This window comes from Anguilla rostrata, chromosome 4 (genome assembly GCF_018555375.3).
Source record: "Anguilla rostrata isolate EN2019 chromosome 4, ASM1855537v3, whole genome shotgun sequence".
NCBI lineage: Eukaryota > Metazoa > Chordata > Actinopteri > Anguilliformes > Anguillidae > Anguilla > Anguilla rostrata.
Window position 1 is genome coordinate 54,592,565 of NC_057936.1, and position 22,335 is coordinate 54,614,899.

General features: G+C 44.1%; 1 protein-coding gene across 5 annotated transcripts in view; it reads left to right on the forward strand.

Moving 5' to 3' along the window:
• The window catches only part of LOC135253660 (E3 ubiquitin-protein ligase HECW1-like), a 75,490-nt gene that overhangs the window by 47,318 nt on the left and 5,837 nt on the right, over nt 1–22,335 (forward strand). For 4 of the 5 annotated variants that reach the window (XM_064333238.1, XM_064333237.1, XM_064333239.1 and 1 more), the window contains 18 exons: nt 1,042–1,143; nt 4,920–5,070; nt 7,969–8,075; nt 8,344–8,465; nt 9,195–9,380; nt 9,624–9,758; nt 10,371–10,476; nt 11,836–11,932; nt 12,440–12,523; nt 14,442–14,548; nt 15,540–15,654; nt 16,223–16,336; nt 16,780–16,932; nt 18,800–18,898; nt 19,286–19,415; nt 19,747–19,893; nt 20,130–20,244; nt 21,359–21,557. In XM_064333238.1, the coding sequence (XP_064189308.1) occupies nt 1,042–1,143; nt 4,920–5,070; nt 7,969–8,075; nt 8,344–8,465; nt 9,195–9,380; nt 9,624–9,758; nt 10,371–10,476; nt 11,836–11,932; nt 12,440–12,523; nt 14,442–14,548; nt 15,540–15,654; nt 16,223–16,336; nt 16,780–16,932; nt 18,800–18,898; nt 19,286–19,415; nt 19,747–19,893; nt 20,130–20,244; nt 21,359–21,557 (2,269 nt within the window). The remainder of the gene's footprint in view (nt 1–1,041; nt 1,144–4,919; nt 5,071–7,968; nt 8,076–8,343; nt 8,466–9,194; nt 9,381–9,623; nt 9,759–10,370; nt 10,477–11,835; nt 11,933–12,439; nt 12,524–14,441; nt 14,549–15,539; nt 15,655–16,222; nt 16,337–16,779; nt 16,933–18,799; nt 18,899–19,285; nt 19,416–19,746; nt 19,894–20,129; nt 20,245–21,358; nt 21,558–22,335) is intronic. The other variant, XM_064333242.1, reaches the window with a different exon arrangement.

Sequence of the window (22,335 nt, forward strand, 5' to 3'; positions counted from 1 at the left end):
CTAACCTCCTGAAAGATTCGTTTTTTATTTTTGTCCATTGATTTCCATCCGCGTCAGTTACTTCAGCCTAATTTGAATTTGAATGACATTTAAGTCTTAACTAATTTCACCAAGGTAACTGGCCTATCATTGTTCTGACAGGGTCCAGGGAGCAGGTGATATTAAAAACCCACATAAAATGGGGCCTTGCCCGTGGTTCGGCAGGCTGAGACGGTATTAGTCATTTTCATGTACACATCCCCGTTCCTCTCCCGTAGGATAAATATAGCGAGTAGGTGTAAAACCGTTTACGGGGTTACAGCGGCTGATAAATCGGCTGTCGGGCGGACCGGCGGGCTCTCCGAGCGCGACGCGGCGAGTCCCGCGAAGCCGCGCCCTCGCCGTAAACCCAGCCGAGCGGAACCGCCCGGCGCCGATCCGAGCGCGGCAGAGGCCCCGTCGCGGGGTTTCACCGCCGGGAGAGAGAGAGGTGCGGTTCAGCTGACATTTAACAAGGCGCTCGGCTCCTTAAATGCTCCCTCCGCCCCCCCCTCCCTCAACCTGTGCGGCGAATCGGGAGGAGCCGTGAGCTCGGCGGCTTGTTTATGCCCCCCCCCCGCACGCCCCCCCCACAGCCGACACAATTAGCGGCGGCTTGGGGGTGGGGGGCTGATGTAAATCCCCACAACGTCTCTCCTCGCAATAATAAGAGTAGATTTACTCCCAGCCTCGCCTAGCCGGGAGATTTCCCGAAATAGAACGCCGTTATTAAATTTCAGTCATCCAGCGTCTATTCTGCAGCGGTAAACACTTTTTTTTCCTCCGTCGCTGATTTATCTCTCCTCACCTACAAGCTGTTGACTGCGCTCAAGGGGAAAAGATGAGCCTAGCAGCTCTCCGAGACAGGTCTCACAAGGGGGAGCATAACACGAGTCGCCTTGTTAGCTCCTTTTATTATTTCCTTTTTTTTTGTTCTTCTTCACATAAAAGTCACTTTTATTTTCAGTTATTCCACTTTTTTTCTTGGCTTCTGGGCTCATTCTCTTTTTCTCGTCTCTGTAGGCGAGTGTCCCTTGCCATGCAGTCATCCTCCAGTCAACCAACTTCCTGCTTTGCGACCTGATCCCCACCATTATCCAACTATTGACGAACCGTTGCCGCCAAGTAAGCTATCCGGTGTCATTGTCACCCCCACGCCACCCGTCCTCACATGACCATGTTTGTGAGGTACTCCTCCAGGGACCGTGCACACATGAAATATTTCAATTTTCATTTTCATCCCTTCAGAGCTGTTTTCTTTCATTGCATTCATCCAGCCATTGGATTCCATTAGTTCTGAGGTGTGAGCAGTCGAACCTTTTCAGATGTCACTGGACGGATCAGTGAGTCTTGATGGAATCTCCGAATCGGTGTGTTTCACGTCTTGTGTCTTGAGTAGCCATACGTTTTTTGTATTCAACTCTGAAGTTAGAATGGGGGTTGATTTGGTCCCATTCAGAACATGGCAGTAGCAGGTATCCATGTTACAATGAACAATATTACAATATATTCATATGCATCATAAAAACAGCCTCTGTGCTAATCCCTATGATTTTTTCTTTTCATGGTATTGAATTTTTTATGTTACCCCAGCAAATATGACATTGTACTGTCATTGTTCCTTTGCCTAGAATATAAGGCTGAAGGAATGAGCGGACGTATCAGTATGTTGTTTCTATCACTCCCACTGCTGAGATGTTATCATATTGCTGTGTCCTGAGTGCTGGCATTAGCTTCCTCTGTTCTTGTTAATGGAAGCTGTAATGCTAAAAGGTTGCTCTGACGTGCAGCGCACCATTCGCAGTGTTTAGCCTTATGCTCCGGAGTTATGTGTCAGATAGCGAGTTAGACTTAGGCTAATCTTCAACATCTGGGACCTGGGCTCTCAGTTTCCATGGTGACAAGCGGTTGAGAGGCAGAATACAAATTGTGCTCTAAATTTATAACAAATGGACTCAGAAATGATGGTACAAAGCTAGAGTAGGCAATCGCCCGCTGCTCCTCAGCTATCCAGGTCCCCAACTTAGAGAATCGCGACTGTTCGAGACCCGTCTGTCAAACCAGCTGGTCCCTCCCCCATTGCAATACAGCTTGAGAAGCTGGAGAAACATTGTATGTCTTTCTTTTATAAGGATCCAGTGTAAAACCGCACAGACAAATAAAAAATATGCAGGTTTTCATATACATGTCTAAAAACACACTGAAATCTTGCGATTGCTAGCGCCTTGAAGGAGTTTTGTTTTGATTCACAGCATATTTTTAGTCCAAGGCTATTGTTAATGAGGACAAAAGACTCTTGCTTTTCTGCATGCTGACTTGTAGTGGTATTGTGCCTTGGTGCAATGTCATATCCACAATAGTCCTGCTGAGTGGTGGCTTTTTACAATGAAATGGGCACCCAGTCAAAGGGCTAAATATAGACTCTCAAATTCAGCTCAGCAGGGAGTTCCTGGTGAAGATCTTATGGCCAATGCACCACCGCTGCGAGGAAATACAGCACTTCCAGCTGTTAGAAAAAAAGCGTAGAGAGGATTTGTTCTGCCATGTTCATCTACCGATACACAGACAGGGATTTACTGCATACATAATCCTTTGTTATATTTGCACGTGAGCTAGTGCGTTTTCTCTTTCAGGGGGTTATGCGGAATACTGGCCTGTGCGTTCTGTGCTGCGTAGGTTTACACCTTCAGTTGTTATTTCAACAATTATATTGCGAAGGTAAAAAGAAACATTCTTATGGACATCTGACTCCTATGGATGGAGTCATAGACACACGGCAGCCATTATTTCAAAGGGGTCTCTGCATTTAGTCAATGGGGCAGAGCGCTTACTGTGAGTACCACCTCAGCGATTATCCTTGTGCCTTTGGGATTCTACGTGAGTTTCATTTCTTTCACTTTCAGGACCGTCACGATGCTTAAAGTACAGTTGGAAAATTGAGGCTTGGCAGTAAATTGTTTTCTCAGCATTGTGCCACTCAACGTCCCCAGATGAAACCCAACCCGCACTTTTTAAAATACAGCGATGTTCTCTGAACGCCTGGTGTGGCTCTGCTGGCTCTAATAAGGCTAACATGCTAATCTATTTCCCTGGTTGATTTGACTCATTGCTATTCAAACAGAAATATGTTGACAGCTGTATGTGGCTGTATGGTTTGAGTGCACGCAGACCAGCTGCAGTGACTGTATGGACTCATTGCTATTCCAACAGGAGTATATTTGACAGCTGTATGCGCACGCAGACCAGCTGCAGTGACTGCAGATTTTGTATGCGCATGTTGTTTTGTGTAGTTTCTATTTAAATACAGTATTTGATAGAACAGAGCAGCAGTGCTTAATCCTGCACTAGCAAGGGCCCAAATCTAGAAATTCCCAGTTTTATTCAAGAATTTCAGTCAAGTAATCACAAAACAAATGGTCCCCCCCTGCCCCTCACACACACAGTTTGATACTTGTCAGCCATTTAAAAGAGCTGTATGTGCTGGACTCTAGCCCTCTAGAAACAAGGGTTGTTTTCCCCGGAACAGAATTAAACTAAATTGCAGTCTGGGCTCACTAATTAATAAGAAGATCCAGCACATGAATGAATGACTGCCTTTCAGTTTATAAAGCCCCCTAAATGTGAGCCAACCAGGAAAGGTAGAATGGTAATACGTGTGTCATTAGAGTACTATAGAAACAGAATCACCTTGAATGAATGCTTGAAGGTTGTTTTCTCCATAATGTGCAATGTGCACTTCGAGTCCTTCCTTACAGCTAGCCAGACGCTTATGAGCTGTGCATGTGCCCCTTCTTCCTTACAGGTGTGCTGCAACCTCTTGGCTAGGGCTGCCAATTTTTTCTCAATTATGAATTACGAACTATGAATGAATAAAAAAATAAAAAGGTCTCAGACACATTGCCTTCATGTGCAAGGAAGCCCCACATATCTCAAGCTTTTGGTTTTTTTTTTTAGATATGGCGATTGAACCTTCTGCAAGTCATTTTGGCGGAAGGTGTCAGCTAAATGCCTAAACAGTGAATTGTAAGGTGCTTTGCGTGCTTCTTTGGCTCTGCATGGTGTGGAGAGGACCTGTGTCATCGCAGACAGCGCAGCGTATGTACAATTCACTCCCAAACAGCGTCAAGCGTGGATGAGGGAGCAGCCGTGTCATTGGCCTTTCTCACACTCTGCCATCTGACAATGCAGCGCTTAGCTTATGAATATTCATCACGAAACGACTGTTGTGTGTCACTTCATTCACACGGAGAGCCTCTTGAATTTTGTTGAAAATACCACCTGAATATTCATAAGGAAGTAATGTTGTCGTGATATGCCGGTGATTATTAGTGTAGAGCTGGCCAGGGAAAAGTTGCAGCGCAAAAAAATGAGAAACTGTCCAACAGATCTATAATTCTGTAATCCAAATTGTAATATTCACTTGCATGTTTTATAAATTATAATTGACAGTAACATGAGGGGTTCTAGGATTGTGAGCAGAGACACAGTTCTTCATCAGTCCCCTCAAGGGCTTTTGCGTCTCCACGTGTCCCAGAATGCACTGTTCTGTTGAAGAAGTTGAAGGGTTTTCCATGTGTTTAAGTGGACACTTAATAGACTCAGTAGCGCTTCACAGCTTATGAAAGGAGTGGTATTGCCTAGCAGAAGACTGGTGTTGGCAGGGCGCACCGACTGTTCCATTCACCCTGCTGTGACTATGTGCCCATATGGGCCCATGTGCCCATCCTGCACCGTGGGCTGCCACCGCCATTGTGTGTCACGCTGGCAGGCCCTGCCCGTTTCATGCCCCCCCCCCCCCCCCCTCTCCTCGGCTCCCCGGGGAGGTCCATCCGACAGCAGGACGAGCCCCCTCCTGAGCCCCGTGCCTTTCTGTACCCCCCCCCCTTCTCCCCCGTGCTCAGACTGGGAGGCGCGGATCGATAGCCACGGCCGCGTGTTCTACGTGGACCACATCAACCGCACCACCACCTGGCAGCGCCCCACCACGGCGGCCATGTGCAACGGCATCCAGCGCTCGGGCTCCCTGCAGCAGATGGAGCAGCTCAACAGGAGGTGAGCAAGACGGGGGGGGGGCGCGGAGACCACAGAGGACAGGCTGAGGGACCACAGAGGACAGACTGAGGGACTACAGAGGACAGAATGCGAGACAGGGTAGTCCGGATGAGTTAGAGGACTGTACAGACTGTTGGACGATGGAGAGGAGACTACGCTCAACTTTTGGGTGAAATCAGGAGATGAGTGAATGCTGTTCTAAATATATCTGTTCAAAGTCAGTGCTTATGCTACGGTAAGATTATGTATTCCTTTTTTTCATCTTTGTATGGTAATTTATGCTAATTTTTCAAATGTATGCCATCTGGAAGGAAGTGGTGTTCTGTGCCGTAACGTGCACTATGACATGTCAAAATGTTTTGATGCACTGCCATCTAGAGGGTGCACTACAAAATGCAGCCATAGAACACTTTTGCTATCCCTGATGTGTTCCCTGATGAGAGGGAAGGTTTGCCTCAGGTTTATTTCCCTGAGTCTTTGTTGGATTTTGTTCATTTCAGGGAATGACAGAAATCTGCCCTCACCATTATCAGTTGCCTGGAGCTTTGATGTTGGATGTAAAAATAATACGCTCCTGATTTCAGTATTCTGCTTTCTATGTAGCAAAAGATTAGGCTCCAGGAGGGCAGGGAAGCACGTGCAGTACAGTGGCACAGCAATCACTTCTTTGTGGAATGACCTGACAGTCCACTATGAAAGGGCTTCGCTTCTGATAAACACATGCAATTTTGACTGAAAACGCAAGGCCATGTCCTCCACTAGGCACTGGCAGTAGCACAGCAAAGTGCTGTCTGCCTCTGACCATTACCTCGTCTTGCTGAAATCCCACAGTGACCCCCACACAAAGGTCCAAACTGCGCATGCAGGTGTGTTTTCCACAGGCCAGATAAAGCACCGCAAAGCATGTCTCTAACCGCAACGCACCCCATCCCCACGGCTGCGTAAATACCACTCTCTCTGTCGGTTGGAAGTGGCTAACAGGTGTGGTCCTGAGTGACTCGACACCCTCTGTTTTGACTGCTCTTCCAGTGGGTTAGCACTGAGTTGGCATATTTTCTTAACCCCGGATTCCGCGCGCATACATTCTTGGCATGAGCTTATTTTTTCAGCCGAGACCTAATTGTGTAACACTGGGGAGCCATTTTACAACAAAATTAACCCTGAAGAAATGAGATTCAGGACTTAGAAAGCATTAAATGGATTTCCTGTTAAATTCGACTTTTTAGCTTTGTATGTTAAACAGGGGGATCACATTACTATGTATCACTGGTAATGCTTATTTCTTTCTTGCACTTAAAAGAAAGCCCGCTTTTAAATTTCTGAAATGAACCTATTCTAACGAAAACCTCTACGACTTGGGCAGATTAAATTCTCTAAAGATATTTGTAAATGTCACTTAGCTGGAGTTGCGCTTAATTTTGTTTTGGATACCATCAAGTACGAAGCATACAATTTAGTTGAACTGCTATTAAAAACTTTGTAGACTATACTAAGCTTAATGTGATGCAACAGTCACTAGACAAGCTATATCAAAGGTAACAATAACCATTGAAACTATTATCATTAAACTATTATGTGATAAATCATTTTATCACATTCATTACCTTATAAAGAATGCATGTTACATATTTTTATATAATTTTTACTTTTAAAATCTGTAACATTTTGATATATTTATGTCAAACAGTAATTAGTCACATAAGTAAAAAGATATACGCTATATGGCCAAAAATATATGGACACCTGACATCTGACATCTCATCCAAAATTATGGGCATTAATATGGAGTTGGTCCACCCTTTACTATTATAACAACCTCCACTCTTCTGGGAAGGCTTTATAGTAAATATTGGAGCATTGCTGCAGGGATTTGCTTCCATTCAGCCAGAAGAGCATTAGTGAGGTCAGGCACTGATTGGGTGATTAGGCCTGGCTCGCAGTTGGCTTTCCAACTGATCCCAAAGGTGTTGTATGGGGTTTAGGGGTCAGGGCTCTGTGGAGGCCAGTCAGGTTCTTCCACACCATTCCTGATAAAACCATTTCTGTATGGACTTCGTTGTGTGCCCAGGGGTATTGCCGTGCTGAAACAGGAAAGGTCCTACCATAAATTGTTGGGGAAGCATAGAATCCTCTAATATGCAATGCTGTAGCTTTAAGATTTACCTTCTCTGGATCTAAGGGGCTCAAACCAAGAAAAAAAGTGTCCAGATACTTTTGGTCATATAGTGTACTTTCATTCCTGATTGTGGGGGAGGGGGGGGGTGTAATCCCTTTACACACTAAAGCAAACTGGCATCTTCTTTTCAATATTCTGTGCCACATCATCCACACAATCCTCATAAACGAATTGCGGGGTTTGAATGTGATCATTTACAATGGAAATAGAGAAAGTTATGGCCATAATGGGAAATGGGAGCTCTGAATGCCAGCACTAATATAGCACTGCGCCAGCTGAAATTACATCTGACTGGAAAAATTTATGATGATCTTCAATTTTTTTTTACATGAAATGACTGTCCAGTCACTCAGTCAAATCAAATCAAAATAACAATTTGTATTCTTTGTGTAGTGACAGACACATAAAAAATAAATGAGGTTATGTAAGTAATGTAGGAAAATGTAGGGTACTGTTAATATTTGTACAAGATATTTGTCGTACTATCTATATCCTAAATATACCGTATGCAGGAGTTCACTTAAGAATTCAGTTTGTGATAAAATTAAATGAATAAAAAAAATAGCGTGTAATAAGTGTCTCAGAGCAATAAAATAGAGGAATCATGTTCAGTGGGCCGGCAGGTATAGTGAATGAATTCAAGCAGGGCCACCTGGCTTGGTATAAAAAATATTATAGACTGTTCATGAAAGATGAATCAAGGTTGTGAACTTTCTGCCCAGGTACCAGAACATCCAGAGGACAATGGCCACCGAGGACGAGAGTGTGCGAAGGAACGAGCGGACGGGTAGCACTGACACAGAGATGGACTCACCGCCACAGGCCAACGGTACAAGGCCGGCCCCACCATTGCCTCTTAGCCGCGTGTGTGTGCGCGACAGAGCAACTTGACAAACAAGACATGACATGTCACTGGGCTGCTCAATGATTGGAGTGAATGTCCTGTATTTAGTATTTGAGAAGGATAGCATTCCTGAAATGAAGAAAGGCAGCCATTTTTTATTTTTCTGTTTTTAGATGAGGGGGGTAATGTGCTCATTGGGTTCCAGTGGTGATGCTTTGTGTCTTTTGCCTTCCTCTGTCCTGGTGGAGTGTAGAGTTGAGAAGGGAGGCTCCCTCGTCGCCAGTCAACAGTCAGAAAATCACCTTGCTGCTACAGTGCCCTGCGGTCAAGTTCATCACCCACCCCGAGTTCTTCACCGTGCTCCATGCTAACTATGTGAGTGACCAGCACAGCACAGCTGCGCCTTCCTGACAGCTCGCCGTGTCCTTGATACTGGCGGTGTCTGTTCAGCCCTAGGGTGGATGGTGAAACACGGAGCCTGGGGAACTGCCCTAGGCCTTGTTCACATTGTCTGATTTTTTGTAAAGGGGACTAAAGTGTCTCACCATTTCAAGTTTTGCCCCCAGCAGCACCGTGGCTTGAAGAGCTCAGATCAGCAGCCTCAGGAGCTGTTTTGAGAAATGACTTTGCTGCATTCACGCCTGTCCGCCCATTCACACTCCCTGTGTCTCTGCTTCATGACTCAGGCTCCCTCTGGTGACATCATAAAGCTGAGCATGACAGTTTGTGAACTGTGGTGCAGTGGATCATGCTGATAGATTTGCTTTTTAAATATAGATTCTTATTTCAAGCTGTGTTATAGTCCAGGCTTATGAGATCACTATCTATTCCTGTTTTGACAGGGCAGAGAGATTTGCAGAAGTCTGTTCAAATGCATTATGTGCATTATGCAAGACGTGGCCATAAATATATGAATTTGAGTTCTCTAACTGAACTGCCCGGCCTTTTGGGGATTGTATTTATTATATTTATATCAGTCATCATGCTTTGAAAAATTAATGTCATATTCAGTTTTCTATTGGGGGACAGGATAAGGTGTAGAGTTCCCAAATATGGGACATTATCTTTAATGGGCTCCTTCTTACTCCCTTGTCTCTGTTCCAGGGCGCATACCGGATGTTCACCAACAGTACCTGTCTAAAGCACATGATCCTGAAAATACGCAGGGACGCACGCAACTTTGAGCGCTACCAACACAACAGGGACCTGGTCACGTTCCTCAACAAGTTCGCCGATACACAGCTGGAGCTTCCCAGAGGTTGGGAGATCAAAACGGACCAACAGGGGAAGGTAGAGAACCCTATTCTTACACACACAAGCACTCTCGACTGTAATGACACCCCTACATCCTCAAAGTCGCATTCAAGTTGTATATTTTTTTAACGAATCAGCGCCAATCAGTGAGAAAACAAAAGGAAGGTCAGGCATGGTCTGTAAAAGAAGTAAAGGAAATGTAACCCAACCCAGGTTATTTTTAGTGCTTTCTGAATTGCTGTACCCGCAAAAAACTTCTGTGCCTGACGTTTCCGGCAGTCGTTCTTTGTGGACCACAACAGCCGGGCAACGACCTTCATCGACCCCCGGATCCCTCTGCAGAATGGCCGCCTGCCCAACCACCTGACCCACCGTCAGCACCTGCAGCGACTGCGCAGCTACAGCGCTGGAGAGGTGAGAGGGCAAGTGGTGCGTCTCCCCGTGCTGCAGGTGGCGCTGTGCTAGCCGCTGTCACTTACGGCACAGCTGCTGTTTGGTAAATCATGGCCAGGCAGTCGTTTGGATCCTCTCACACCTTCCAGTTGTTTAAATCTGTGGTGTGGGTGTGTGTACTGGTGAATGTGTTCCTCGTTATTCTTAGCCACAGTATGTGTGCTCGGACTGTAAGACTGGGCCTTTAATAAGGCTAAAGTATACATTAGGAAGGAGGAGGCGAGAGACCAAGGAGATTGAAATTGAGGGCTCAATGGAAGCATTATAATGGTCGCTCTTATCTGAGCTGTCATCAAATCAGTTACACCAATCATGCATTACATTACATTACATTACAGGCATTTAGCAGACGCTCTTATCCAGAGCGACTTACACAACTTTTTACATAGCATTTTTATTTTTTTATTTTTTTATTTTTTCATGCCACTTGAAACCGGAATAAAATATAAATGTTGTGTTTGTTTGGGCTGTTTGTTAGTGTCGGCGTGAGATTGCTTATTTAGCCCTGGAATCTAACAGAACGCAAAATGCCCTGTTCCTGTTTCTGAGCTGCTGCGTTTCTGTGATTGGCAGGCATCAGAGGTATCCCGGAGTCGAGGAGCATCCTTACTGGCAAGGCCAGGAAACAGTTTGGTGGCAGCCATACGGAGCCAGTATCACCAGGACTCGATGCCACTAGGTTTGTGAAGGATTCTTTGCCCAGTTCCTGTCAGTTTTTAGTTTACAGTACATTGCATTTAAACTGTAGCTGTTGGGTGTGTTGTCTTGAATGAAACGGCACAGAGGCAATCCTCTTTAAATCCATTCACTGATGGTAATAACACATGTAATATATATTTGTAGCTATATGTGATAAAGAAGATATATCCGTGTATATGAAAACTACACTAGTAAAAATCCATCTATGGGGCCACGTTTAGGAGCTCCCCTATCCCTGTCCCAGTGGTGTTTCTCACTGCTTAGGTATTTTAGCAATGTCCCGTGAGCATTCCGTAAGCTCGCCATCCCACTACGGGACTCCTCCACCCACTACGGAACCCCTCCACCCACTACGGAACCCCTCCACCCACTACGGAACCCCTCCACCCACTACGGAACTCCTCCACCCACTACGGAACCCCTGCACCCACTACGGAACCCCTCCACCCACTACGGAACCCCTCCACCCACTACGGAAACACTTCTCCGGGATCCGAGGCACGGGCGGCTCTGGCTCCCTCCCAGAGTGAAACCCAAGAGTTCAGCTCTTAAGGAGATCTTGGGAGTAATCGCCCCGACGGCAGAGTTTGAACTCGCCGGCCCGCAAAGGAGGCTTAGCCAGTCAGCCGGCGTTGTTTTTCAAAAGCGCCGCTTTGCCCTCAGGAATCCCGCCAGGCTCAGAGAGCCCTCCCCGCCAGACCGGGACAGGCCGCAGGCTGTAATTAGAGATCTCTGAGCGTACCAGGCGCCGCCCTCCAACCCCACAGCTGATGGGCTGACTTCAAACATATTTCATATTTGTGTATCTATGGAACCAATATGTAAAACCATAATGCGGTCTTATATATGTTTTGGTGTAGATGCAGATGCTCACAATCCAGAAATATGACTTTGGGATGGGGCTACGCTACAGCAGGGAGTGTTTTTACAGTGTTTAAAAAAGGAATGGAAATTGACCACAAAAAATGTACATTTTAAATCATGCTTAGAATTCAGGTCAGCTCCCTTATTTCCCCGAAAAATAAATTTTCTTTTCCTGCTTATTCAAATACATTTTATCCCTAAGATGACGACTACTGTGGGACTTACTTCTGACAGTGATCCTTACTCATTTAATCTCTCATTCCATGAGTTCTTCTGATGCCAGAGAGGTCAGAAATTAGGCCACACCAAGACTGCAGCCTTTATATTCTCACTCTAGTTTTTCCAAAGCATTATTATGGGAAATGATCCTTTCTCATCAAATAGCATATTTTACAGTATTATCTTATTGATGAGTGAGTCTCATGGACTCATGGGTGAAATCGTTCATTGCTCTTTGTGCATGGCTGTCTTGCAGCTTACAATGATAAGATCGTGGCATTCCTGCGCCAGCCAAATATCTTCGATATGCTTCAAGAACGCCAGCCGAGCCTCGCCAGGAACCACGCACTGAGGTGAGGACAACACAGAGCCCAGACGTCTTTTAAGAGTCAACACAGATTAAGTACTTCTGTTCCACAGGCGTATGTGATGTTATTCATGAGGATGACACGGACATGCATTACTCATTGCAGTTATTAGGTTTGGAATGCATTTGGGTGTTGTCACAGCATGCAATGAGGAATATGAATCACTGGCTATAACCAAATATCAGGAGTGTTGTAGCACTTCGTAGGAGTTCAACATGCCATCTGTACTGAAGGTATGCGTGTGACTCTCATAGGATAAAGCCTGTTTATTATCCTAAAAGCATTCCACAGTAGGGCCCTCACTGTGTCAGCTCTTGTGCTTTTAGCAGTGGGAGCTCGTCAATCCAATCAGGTGAAGTGCATTGCCATTAAGATTCTATGACACGCCAATTTGCCGTATGTTAAAATGAACAGTACAGAAGATAAGTATTTTAAAAGATGGACTGGTGTGAGGGGTCCGCTTGGAAAGTGATATGGCTCCCCGGTCATCAGGGAGAAGATCCACTACATTAGAACGGAAGGCACACATGGAGTGGAGAAGCTGTCGTGCGATGCTGACCTGGTCATATTATTAAGGTAGGGGTCTTCCAGGTACCACCACGTCCCTGTCATCAGCCATCATGTGTTTCCTGTCGGCCTTCTCTAAACTGAGACTTCGGCCTGGTCCCTTACAGTAATAGTACATACTACAATATATTGTATATATGTGGACCTTTTTGAAAATATAATGATATTCGATCATTGAAGTAGTTTGCATATTTGCCAATATATTGTGATGTTTTTCAGTATATTGATGATTTATTTATTCCAGTATGATTTTCCAATATATTCGTAATTTAAAGGTCGCAGAACCTGAGACTCTTTAAATACTTTTACCTATTTTATGAAAATAGGAAATTCTGAATACCAAGCCAAGTCTGACTGCTCAGCCAAGACAACCATGTCGATATGCATAGACATCAGAGACATCAAGCCTACTGCTGTCTGTTTGGGGCAAACTGAGTTGAGGCTTCATGTCAGTTTCAGAGGCCTGCTCATTTTGCAGTGTAGAGAACCAGCAGGCATTGGGAAGAGGGCAATGTGACAGATGTGGTTTACACTGGCCCGGTTAGCCTCTGTGAGTTGCTAAAGCACAAGGAGGATGAGACCAGAACTCCTGTGTGGTCTCAGGTCCACTGGACTCATTCATTCTCCTGGTGCCAGCTGGATTATTATGTATGGGTGGCAGTGTAGTATAATGGGTAATGAGTTGGTCTTGTAACCTGAAGGTCACAGGTTTGATTTCTCGGTAGGACACTGCCATTGTACCCTTGAGCAAGGTAATTAACCTGCATTGCTTCAGTATATATCCAGCTGTATAATTGGATACAATTTAAATGCTATGTAAAAAGTTGTGTAAGTCGCTCTGGATGAGAGTGTTTGCTAAATGCCTGTAATGTAATGTAATGGATTACTCCATCTACAAGGACTGTCTGACATTCAGTGCATCTGCACAAGCTGTCACAGACTTCATTGTGACTCATGAACAAGTCCAGAATCAAGCCCAGTGATTCTGATTCAGTTATGTTTCTGCCATATTGGTGCTTCGCCTGTCCTTGGCAATGAACTGAATTTAATGTGATTTGAAGGTGCATCTACAAGCATCAAAAAAAATTCTGTACTTTAGCTCTTCTGTCTTTTGATCCTCTTCTTGTTACTGAGAGGATCATGCACTTTTTTGTTATAGTAGTCTAAGCTCCACTTTCCTTGATTAGAGATTTAAAAGACCTCTTAGTCCCTCTTAGCCATGTCTTGGCAAAGGCGCTCAGAGCGTGCACTTACGTGATGAATATTACTCCGTGGTCTTAAGTTGGGCCTTCCTGCACTTTTTTGAAGCGCTTTACAGTGATGAGATGGGGAGGGGGGCTGAATACTTTCCTCCTTTTACCCATACACCACCTTTCACAAAAATACTCTTTATCTTGGTGGCTACTTAATTTGGTGTCACGGTTTTATCTTTGTGGTCAAATTTACATCACATTACATATTTGGCAGACGCTTTTATCCAAAGCGGCATACAATAAGTGCATACCGAAGGTCATTGGAACTACAAAATACAGATTTGATAAGGTACAATACTCATTATGCAACGGTTATCCATAGCCATGAACACATTGAGTACAATTCACACAGTAAGCATAGGTTAGGTCAGAAAGTTATGGTAAGTCAAAGTAGGAGGCGTGACGACGAGCTATAACATCAAGATAATGATACAGGTGCAATGTAAGTGCTGGATGGAGGTACAAGTGTAACATGAAAGTGCTAGAGGAACAAGATAGGGGGATACATGTGATAAGAGCGATCCTAGATAGAGTGCCCTGCAGAATAGTGATACTTGGTCCAGGTACAGTCTGAAGAGATGACTCTTCAGACCACTGCTGAAGATGGGGAATGACCAAATTTGATCTCCCTGCTCCAACATAACCAGAGTCTGATTTCCTTGTCTTATATCCAGCCTGTTTGAAGAGGAGATCATGTCATATGTTCCACCCCATCCCTTCCACCCTGGATACAACTTCTCACCACGCTGCTCACCAGGATCCTCGCCCCAGAATTCCCCAGGTCAGTGCTTCTGAGTATGCCAAGCTGATTTTGCTAGCAGGACATGACTGATGCTATAAAAATCACTGGGACTGTGAGTAGCACCGCTCAGAATTTTTGGCTTAAGGCAGTTCATTTTGCATCCCTTTTATTTGAGGTAATGAGTAATGACTTATATCACAGCATATTTTTGGCTTGTTAAAAATTGTGCTTAAGTGTCAAAGCATTTTGATTTAAATATCAAATGTGAGTTCAAGTCTAAACCTTTAAAAAAACAATCAAGCTTGGTGAACAATTGCAGATTAGTGCCAGATGAAGAAAAACACCAGCATTTGATATGCCTGAGCAAAGCATATCCTAGTAAGCTCTATATTAAACTGATCTATTGGCTGTGCATGATACAACAAATGTGCTTTCCGGTGGTTTGATGGAGTCTTAAGCTAGCCGTACTCTTAATCTGAACTGATGGCTCCCCATTGTGTGGTCACCTTTGCTGTTGACCTTCACAGACTCAAGCTGTCACTCTCTGCAAGCCCTCACTGTCCTAGAAAGAGCATCATGATACTGCTTTGGCAAATGGATAAGCTTGATAAAATGTTTTTCATGAATTCCTGAGGTTAAATATAAATGAGAATGTAGTCACTAGAATGTAGAATGTAGAGAGGCTACAAATAGAGGTCCAGCAGGAGAAAAGTATTTCTTCTTTTTTCTCTCCTTTCTATGGATGCAACCTTAAAAGACAGGAGAGACTGTTTATTTTTACACTATGGCTTGGGCATCTTAGACCCCTGTGAGTTACATTCATATTCCCATAGTGCCACATCTTTTAGTGACTCCACGCCTACTCCAACATGAATCTGAGAGTGTATGTTATGGCGTGTGCCACAGCATGTTATTTCACACCTATTTCTCCCTCCCCTGTGTGGGAAATGTTGTGAATTTGCCCTCAGTAAGTGCTGACAGTCTCTGGGTCTCTGAAGCGGTGTGGGGGTGCATGTGCTTGTCTTGGCAGGCTTACAGAGGGCCAGGGCCCCCGCCCCCTACCGCAGGGACTTTGAGGCCAAGCTCCGCAACTTTTACAGGAAGCTGGAGGCCAAGGGCTACGGTCAGGGGCCAGGAAAAATCAAGTAGGTTTGTGTGTGTGTGTGTGTGTGTGTGTGTGTGTGTGTGTCTTTGTGTGTGTGTGAGCATGTGTGTAACCACGTGAGTGTGTGTGTGTGTGTGCACTGCAGATGTACAACTGCTGGCAGGGTGTGCAGTCTACTGTGAACACCAGATCATGTCACAGGACAGTTTTAGAGACAGGCCCATTTATTCTAATCACCATGGTTACTAGTGTTGTCTGTAGATGAGCTGTGTCAGTATAGTGGTCTATAATGTCTACGGAAATACATTAACATTTATTATTAAGATTTACAGTTTTGCATTGTCACAGTCCATAAAGGCGTTCACCATGAGTGTAAGCTGGGCCCTGTAGTCTCAGGTTTAAGCCTCCGCGGTGTTATTAAGCTGACTGACTGAGAGGCCTCACCAGCGTGACAAAACTGCCCCGCCAGTGGGGAAGGTGGATTTCAGCTGGCCAGGATTCCTTAGGTTACAGCCTGGTTATCAGGGCGGTTTTCTACTCCTGTGTGTGTTATGGCCATCGTAGCATGCCCATGTACCGCTCTCCTTGTCTCAATGCTTCCTTCTCAGGCTCATCATTAGAAGAGACCATCTGTTGGAAGGGACCTTCAACCAGGTGATGGCCTACTCCCGCAAAGAACTCCAGAGGAACAAGCTCTATGTGACCTTCGTGGGCGAGGAAGGGTACGGTCCTGCTCCTCCCATCACAGTCTGTCACAACTACTGGTATACACTTTCATTAGGAGGAAGTTAAGAAGATTCACTCCTTAATTCAGCAGCTCTTATGCCAGTAGAAAACAACATGAAAGTACGTGAAAAAAAAACTGAAAAATGAATAACTGAAACCAGAGATTACAATGACTTTAGTCCAGATTCTTTGATGTACAGCTGTAATTTCTGTGGGTACATTTCTGAAAATTCAACTTTTAAGGCACTGTAATGTACTGTACTGAAGTTCTCAGCTCTGATCTAAGCATAAATCTCAACTGGGGATCATCAGTTTCCTTCTTTTATTTTTGTTCAGTAAGATAATAAGCAGGGTGACATGTTTTAGTGTGTGTGTGATTGACTTTGTGTACAATCTGAATCACTGCTTATCTGATCTCTGTGTCTCTGTATCTCCTCAGTCTGGACTACAGTGGGCCATCACGCGAGTTCTTCTTCCTGCTCTCCCAAGAGCTCTTCAACCCTTACTATGGCCTGTTTGAGTACTCCGCCAACGACACGTACACGGTGCAGATCAGCCCCATGTCGGCCTTTGTGGAGAACCATCTGGAATGGTACGGCCTCTCCCAGTCACCCCATTCCCTTTTCATTCATTTGACATTTTCTTAGAAGTCATGAATCGGTGAGTGTGCCTTCAAGAGGCAGTATGGAGGGCCTGGTTCTGACTAACACTGCTTTATCTGCATTGTATGCAAAGATCTGGCTCTGCTTAGCCAGACAGTTTTGGTAGTGGCTCGTCCTGTATGCTGTGCGGATGTGGTAGGATCACAAAAATAACTCTGCATAGGTAGTGACATTTGTGTAAATTCATGAAGTCCATTGTGACCAAAGGAAATACCTAAAAAATGTAACCCAGGCATACGTTTGTAATGTAGGTGTTTTTAATGCAACATTTCCCCAAGATTGGTCAATGGGGTAGGGGAGCAGACAAGTTTTCTCTTCATTGTTCTTTCACACAGTGAAATGTCCACTGTTAATTGAACTCTGACACAGTACATACTGTATGAGATGATTAACATTTTGAACATTTCCTTGTGCAGTACACTTTGTCTGAAAGCAGTCAGTTTTCAGGGCCATGCTTTGAAGTACCCTTAGTCACACACACCCTAGTTCTGTCATTTATATATCAAATTAATTCACTATTTTACTGAGTCACCATCTTGTACTTGTCTCATTTAAGCATGGCTACAAACACCAAAGTAAGTGTGGATTCCCTTTCTATCAGTCGTAGTCAATCAATCTGCACATTTTATGGACTGTGGAAATACCAAACAAGGGACTGTTACAGAGTATAGTACAGCTCTGCTTCCTCTTGTTAGACACCAGTAACAGTGATTTGATATGGAAATAATTTAACCAGACAATGCACTTTGAAAGAATAACATGCTTTTCTCAAAAAAAGACCTCAGTCACTTTTAGCAGGCAGCAAATATTCAGACAGGTGGACCATCGTTCATCGTGCAAAGAAAGGCTTAAAAGCAGTAAAAGATTCTTTCCTCACACGAAACGGCAACCATAGCGCCACAATTAGCCCGACTCTGACGGCTAGACTGGAGACAATGAGGTTAGGGCCCGAGGGCACGGCAGCTCTGTCAAGTCATTAATTAGCAGGGCCTCCACAATGAAAGCGAGTGAGAGCAATGTCAATCCCGCCTGCTGTTTTTACTGCCAGAGAAATTGATGTCTGCTGTCACAACTGGTATTTTTCCTCGGTTAGTCATCCCTCTGAAAGAGAGCCTTTTTTACATTTGCATATTTTTTTTTATGTAGGAGCATTCAAAACCAGAGTCATTTAGCAGCTGTCTCAAAATGTAAGTCGTGATGGCAGCAATGGAATTCCTTCTGAAAGCTTATAAACAAACTCTGAATTCAAAATCTGAATTCTGAAGAAAATATAAAAGTGTCAGACTTAGGTGTTACGTTTTCCATTTAAAATACTGGAACACTTATGAAAGGGATTCAAACCTGTTTTGGCAGGTGAAAAACATCTCCACCTTGCATGAGAGCTGTACAGTATGTTTTATAAAAGTGAAGCTGTTCATGTACAGTACATGCCTGTGAGAACACTATTGGGAATTTCAATTTGGGAGAAAAAATTATTTCATTTGCTCTGATTCCTTGCTCTCTGCTATGCTGTTTTGGCCAAATAAGGAGTACATCCCATCATCATCATAAAAAGGATCATCATCAGGATGAATCCATGTTCTGTTCTTCATAAATAGATATTATAAGTGATATGTGAAGCATGCCAGGCATTTTCTGTTGGGGAGTTAGCCCAGCATAAGACAGGTGAGTGAGGTGAGTATTTTAGCTAAACAATGCCTGGTCTGCTCTCAGGAGTTGACTGCAGGCGGGGACATAACTGGAGAAAGAGCGAGGAATGACAGTGTGAGGAATCCGCTCTGCTTCTGTGTTCCACAGGTTCCGGTTCAGCGGTCGCATTCTGGGCCTGGCGCTGATCCACCAGTACCTGCTGGACGCCTTCTTCACCCGACCCTTTTACAAGGCCCTCCTCAGGCTGTGAGTGAACTGTCCCACGCAGCCCATTTCATTGAATTATAGAGCCCTTACACATCTTTTCTGCTCCTGTCAGAGAATGCAACAGCCTAATGAATTAATGAAACATTGCAGCAGATTAGTGCACAGTCACATACGTCTGCTAGTGTTATCAGATCTTTGTAACAGAAAGCTGAACCTGAACCGGGGAGTAAGTATTCTTCGTTTAGGGAAATTTCCCCTAAAATGTGATTGCCTGTTGATGTGGTCTAGCAATCAGATTTAAAAAACTTGTGTTTCTCTGGTCTAGGAGCTTCTTGGGATGGTGGATACATGTATTTACTTTTAAAATTTTCTGCAAACTGATGCACTCAGCTGGTGTTTAAGGAAGCCATATGCTTTACCTTTCAGACCAACTGACCTGAGTGACCTGGAGTATCTGGATGAGGAGTTCCACCAGAGTTTACAATGGATGAAGGACAATGACATTACTGACATACTGGACCTGACCTTCACTGTGAATGAAGAGGTCTTTGGTCAGGTACAGTTTTTTTTGTGCAAAGCGGGAAGCATTTCGTCAACAAACCCAAAGTACAAATACAAAACTGGTGGTTTAGTATTGGATTTGCTCCCTGTCCAAAACATCCAGTGATCCAGGGTATCTAACGTGACTTGGGCACTCTGCAACAGTACAGTATTCATTGTGCAAATATCTGTTGTTAACCAAAAGGGAACATTATTTCAGATGCCAAAATAGTTTCAATGTTTCACAGAGATTGCATTTTCAGCCCAAGCGTTTTCTGAACAGAGCTGGATAGTCAGCACATTCAGCAGGATATTACTCAATGCCCTGATGTCATTTCCTGAGGCAGGTTACAGAGAGGGAGCTCAGGTCAGGCGGGGCTAACATCCAGGTGACGGAGAAGAACAAGAAGGAGTACATCGAACGGATGGTGAAATGGCGGGTCGAACGTGGTGTAGTGCAGCAGACAGAGGCGCTGGTTCGGGGATTCTATGAGGTACCAATCACCATCTAATCATTCACCGTTCATATATCACATTTTCCATCAATATAAACTGTTGGATTGTTTGTTTTTGTGTTTGAACATATTCAGTAGCGCTTTGTATCAAGAGTCTACACTGGTTGTAATGTGCATTTATAAATGCTCGTATAGTCCATGTCATACTTGGATCTTACTAAATGTACTTCTTTGATACTTACGCTATTCTGACCTGCCTCTCCATCTTGCCCCAGGTGGTAGACTCTCGCCTGGTGTCTGTGTTTGATGCCAGAGAGCTGGAGCTGGTCATCGCTGGTACAGCAGAGATCGACCTGAACGACTGGAGGACCAACACTGAGTACAGAGGTGGTAGGTTCACAGCAGCACTACTGGCTGTAAAACATGCGCTTGCTATTGCTTCTGTTCTGCAGAATACAGTGAATACATTTTACTCAGTGGACAATGATGTTCTGTGACATGCAGCCAAGAGTGAATACTTTAGCATTTCTCATACATCTTTTCTAATTTTGCACCAGTTTGTTTGTTGCCTTTTTCAGGGAGGTTTCATTAATCACTGAAGTTGAATTGTTGTCTTGAAAGATAATCCTGAGTAAGGCAGGGTTACATATTTGTGTAAAACAAACTCACTGTATCGTGGTAGCTTACTTCAAGGGTGTAATCAACCGGATAATAAAATCCTGTGATCTCTGATCTTCCTAACACAGCTTTTACAATACCAATTTCATTGCTTTAGTGTAGTTGTTAAAGGTTTTGCACTGAATCTGATGTAAATACAGCTCTTTGTATACTCAATTTCATTTGTGACATACCTACTAAGCTTTTTAATGTGGAAACTTCATATTTGTCTCTCTATCATTAACCACCCCAAAGAGGTGCGCTTCTGGTGTCATAGGTCTCATCTGGTTTTTGTCTTAATTGCAGGCATGTAATTGAGCTAATTATATACTCTATGGGGGCAGTTTAACTAATTTTTCAAGACATAGCTCAGCTGTGGATCATTTAGAGAGGAAAATCTGCTGAATTTCACCACAGCCTGTAAAGCAAACATCAATTTGTTTGTCTGAAGCTCTCAATTATAGGTTCTTGTGTGGACGTCTTAAGTAGAGTGAAAATTCTTACACGTGCTGAAACACTGCTGTCTGGTGGGAGTTTTGTTTTTTCAAATACCCCAACTGTTCATTGCCTATTTTTCACCTATGAAAAATATTAGCCTTGGAAATCAACCCTTTACAACTCTTGTTCAACAACTAAACTACAACTAAACCTCTTGGCAATTTGCCGACCAGTCTTACGAGTGTAGCGTATTATTTTAGCACTACTGTGAAATGGCTTTCTGGATCCTCAAGCTCTGTTACCTTCACAAATTTTAAAATAAAAAATAAACTGAAAGGTTTGAGAACAGACCTCTATCTGCGCTCCCTCACTGACTGCCTTGCGTCCGTGTCCTTGCCCGTCGCTTCAGGGTACCACGACGGGCACATCGTGATCCGGTGGTTCTGGGGGGCAGTGGAGCGCTTCAACAACGAGCAGAGGCTGCGGCTGCTGCAGTTTGTGACGGGCACCTCCAGCGTGCCCTACGAGGGCTTCGCCGCCCTCCGGGGGAGCAACGGCCTGCGCCGATTCTGCATCGAGAAGTGGGGCAAGGTCACCTCCTTACCCAGGTAAGGCCAGGCCAGCTGTGCCCCGAGGGTGTACACAGCAACATGTTCAGTGCTAATCAACATTGTGTAAACTGTACTACGTTGGAGTTTATTTAATACTGGGCATTTTGTGTCTTTTTTGTGTAGTACTGATATATAAAGTGTAGGGTTTGAACCGCCAAAGGCTCATTTCTGGACAATTTTAGCTGTAGCTACTGGAGCTATTTTTTGGAAAATGTCAGATACTGTAATATTTCCTTATGTTTTTGCCCCTCCTCTACTTCTTTTTATATATACTAGCTTTTACATACACTGATTTTAATATGCATTAAAATTCCTAGAATTTATCAATATGAGTATAATGCGTCGTCATGAGCTGTAAGGTCAGCCAGATCATAAACAGCAAGTACATTTTCTTCCCTCCAAAATGATCTTACCAAAATATTGGAGGTGCTATCCAAATGAACATTGCAAACAGGTGTGAAGCAATGCATGATATTACTGTAAAATCTGCCACTGCCATTCTAATATATTGTATAGGGGAAGTGTTTTGACAATTCTTTTCAAGGAACAGGAGAGAGGATTTATGCTTGTGATACAATCTCAAGGACAGTTTCAGTCAGTGATACAATCCTAGCGTGACTCTTTGTGTGTTTGGGCTCTTCTGTGGTTTTCAGAAATGTTTAGATCCAGATTTAAGTGCACAAAATGTTTACCCTTTCTGTGCTCTGTTTCTCTTCAGCAAGGAGAATGGTTCTTTTTGTTCGCTAAGTCTCAATTCAAGTGGAAGCATGCACTT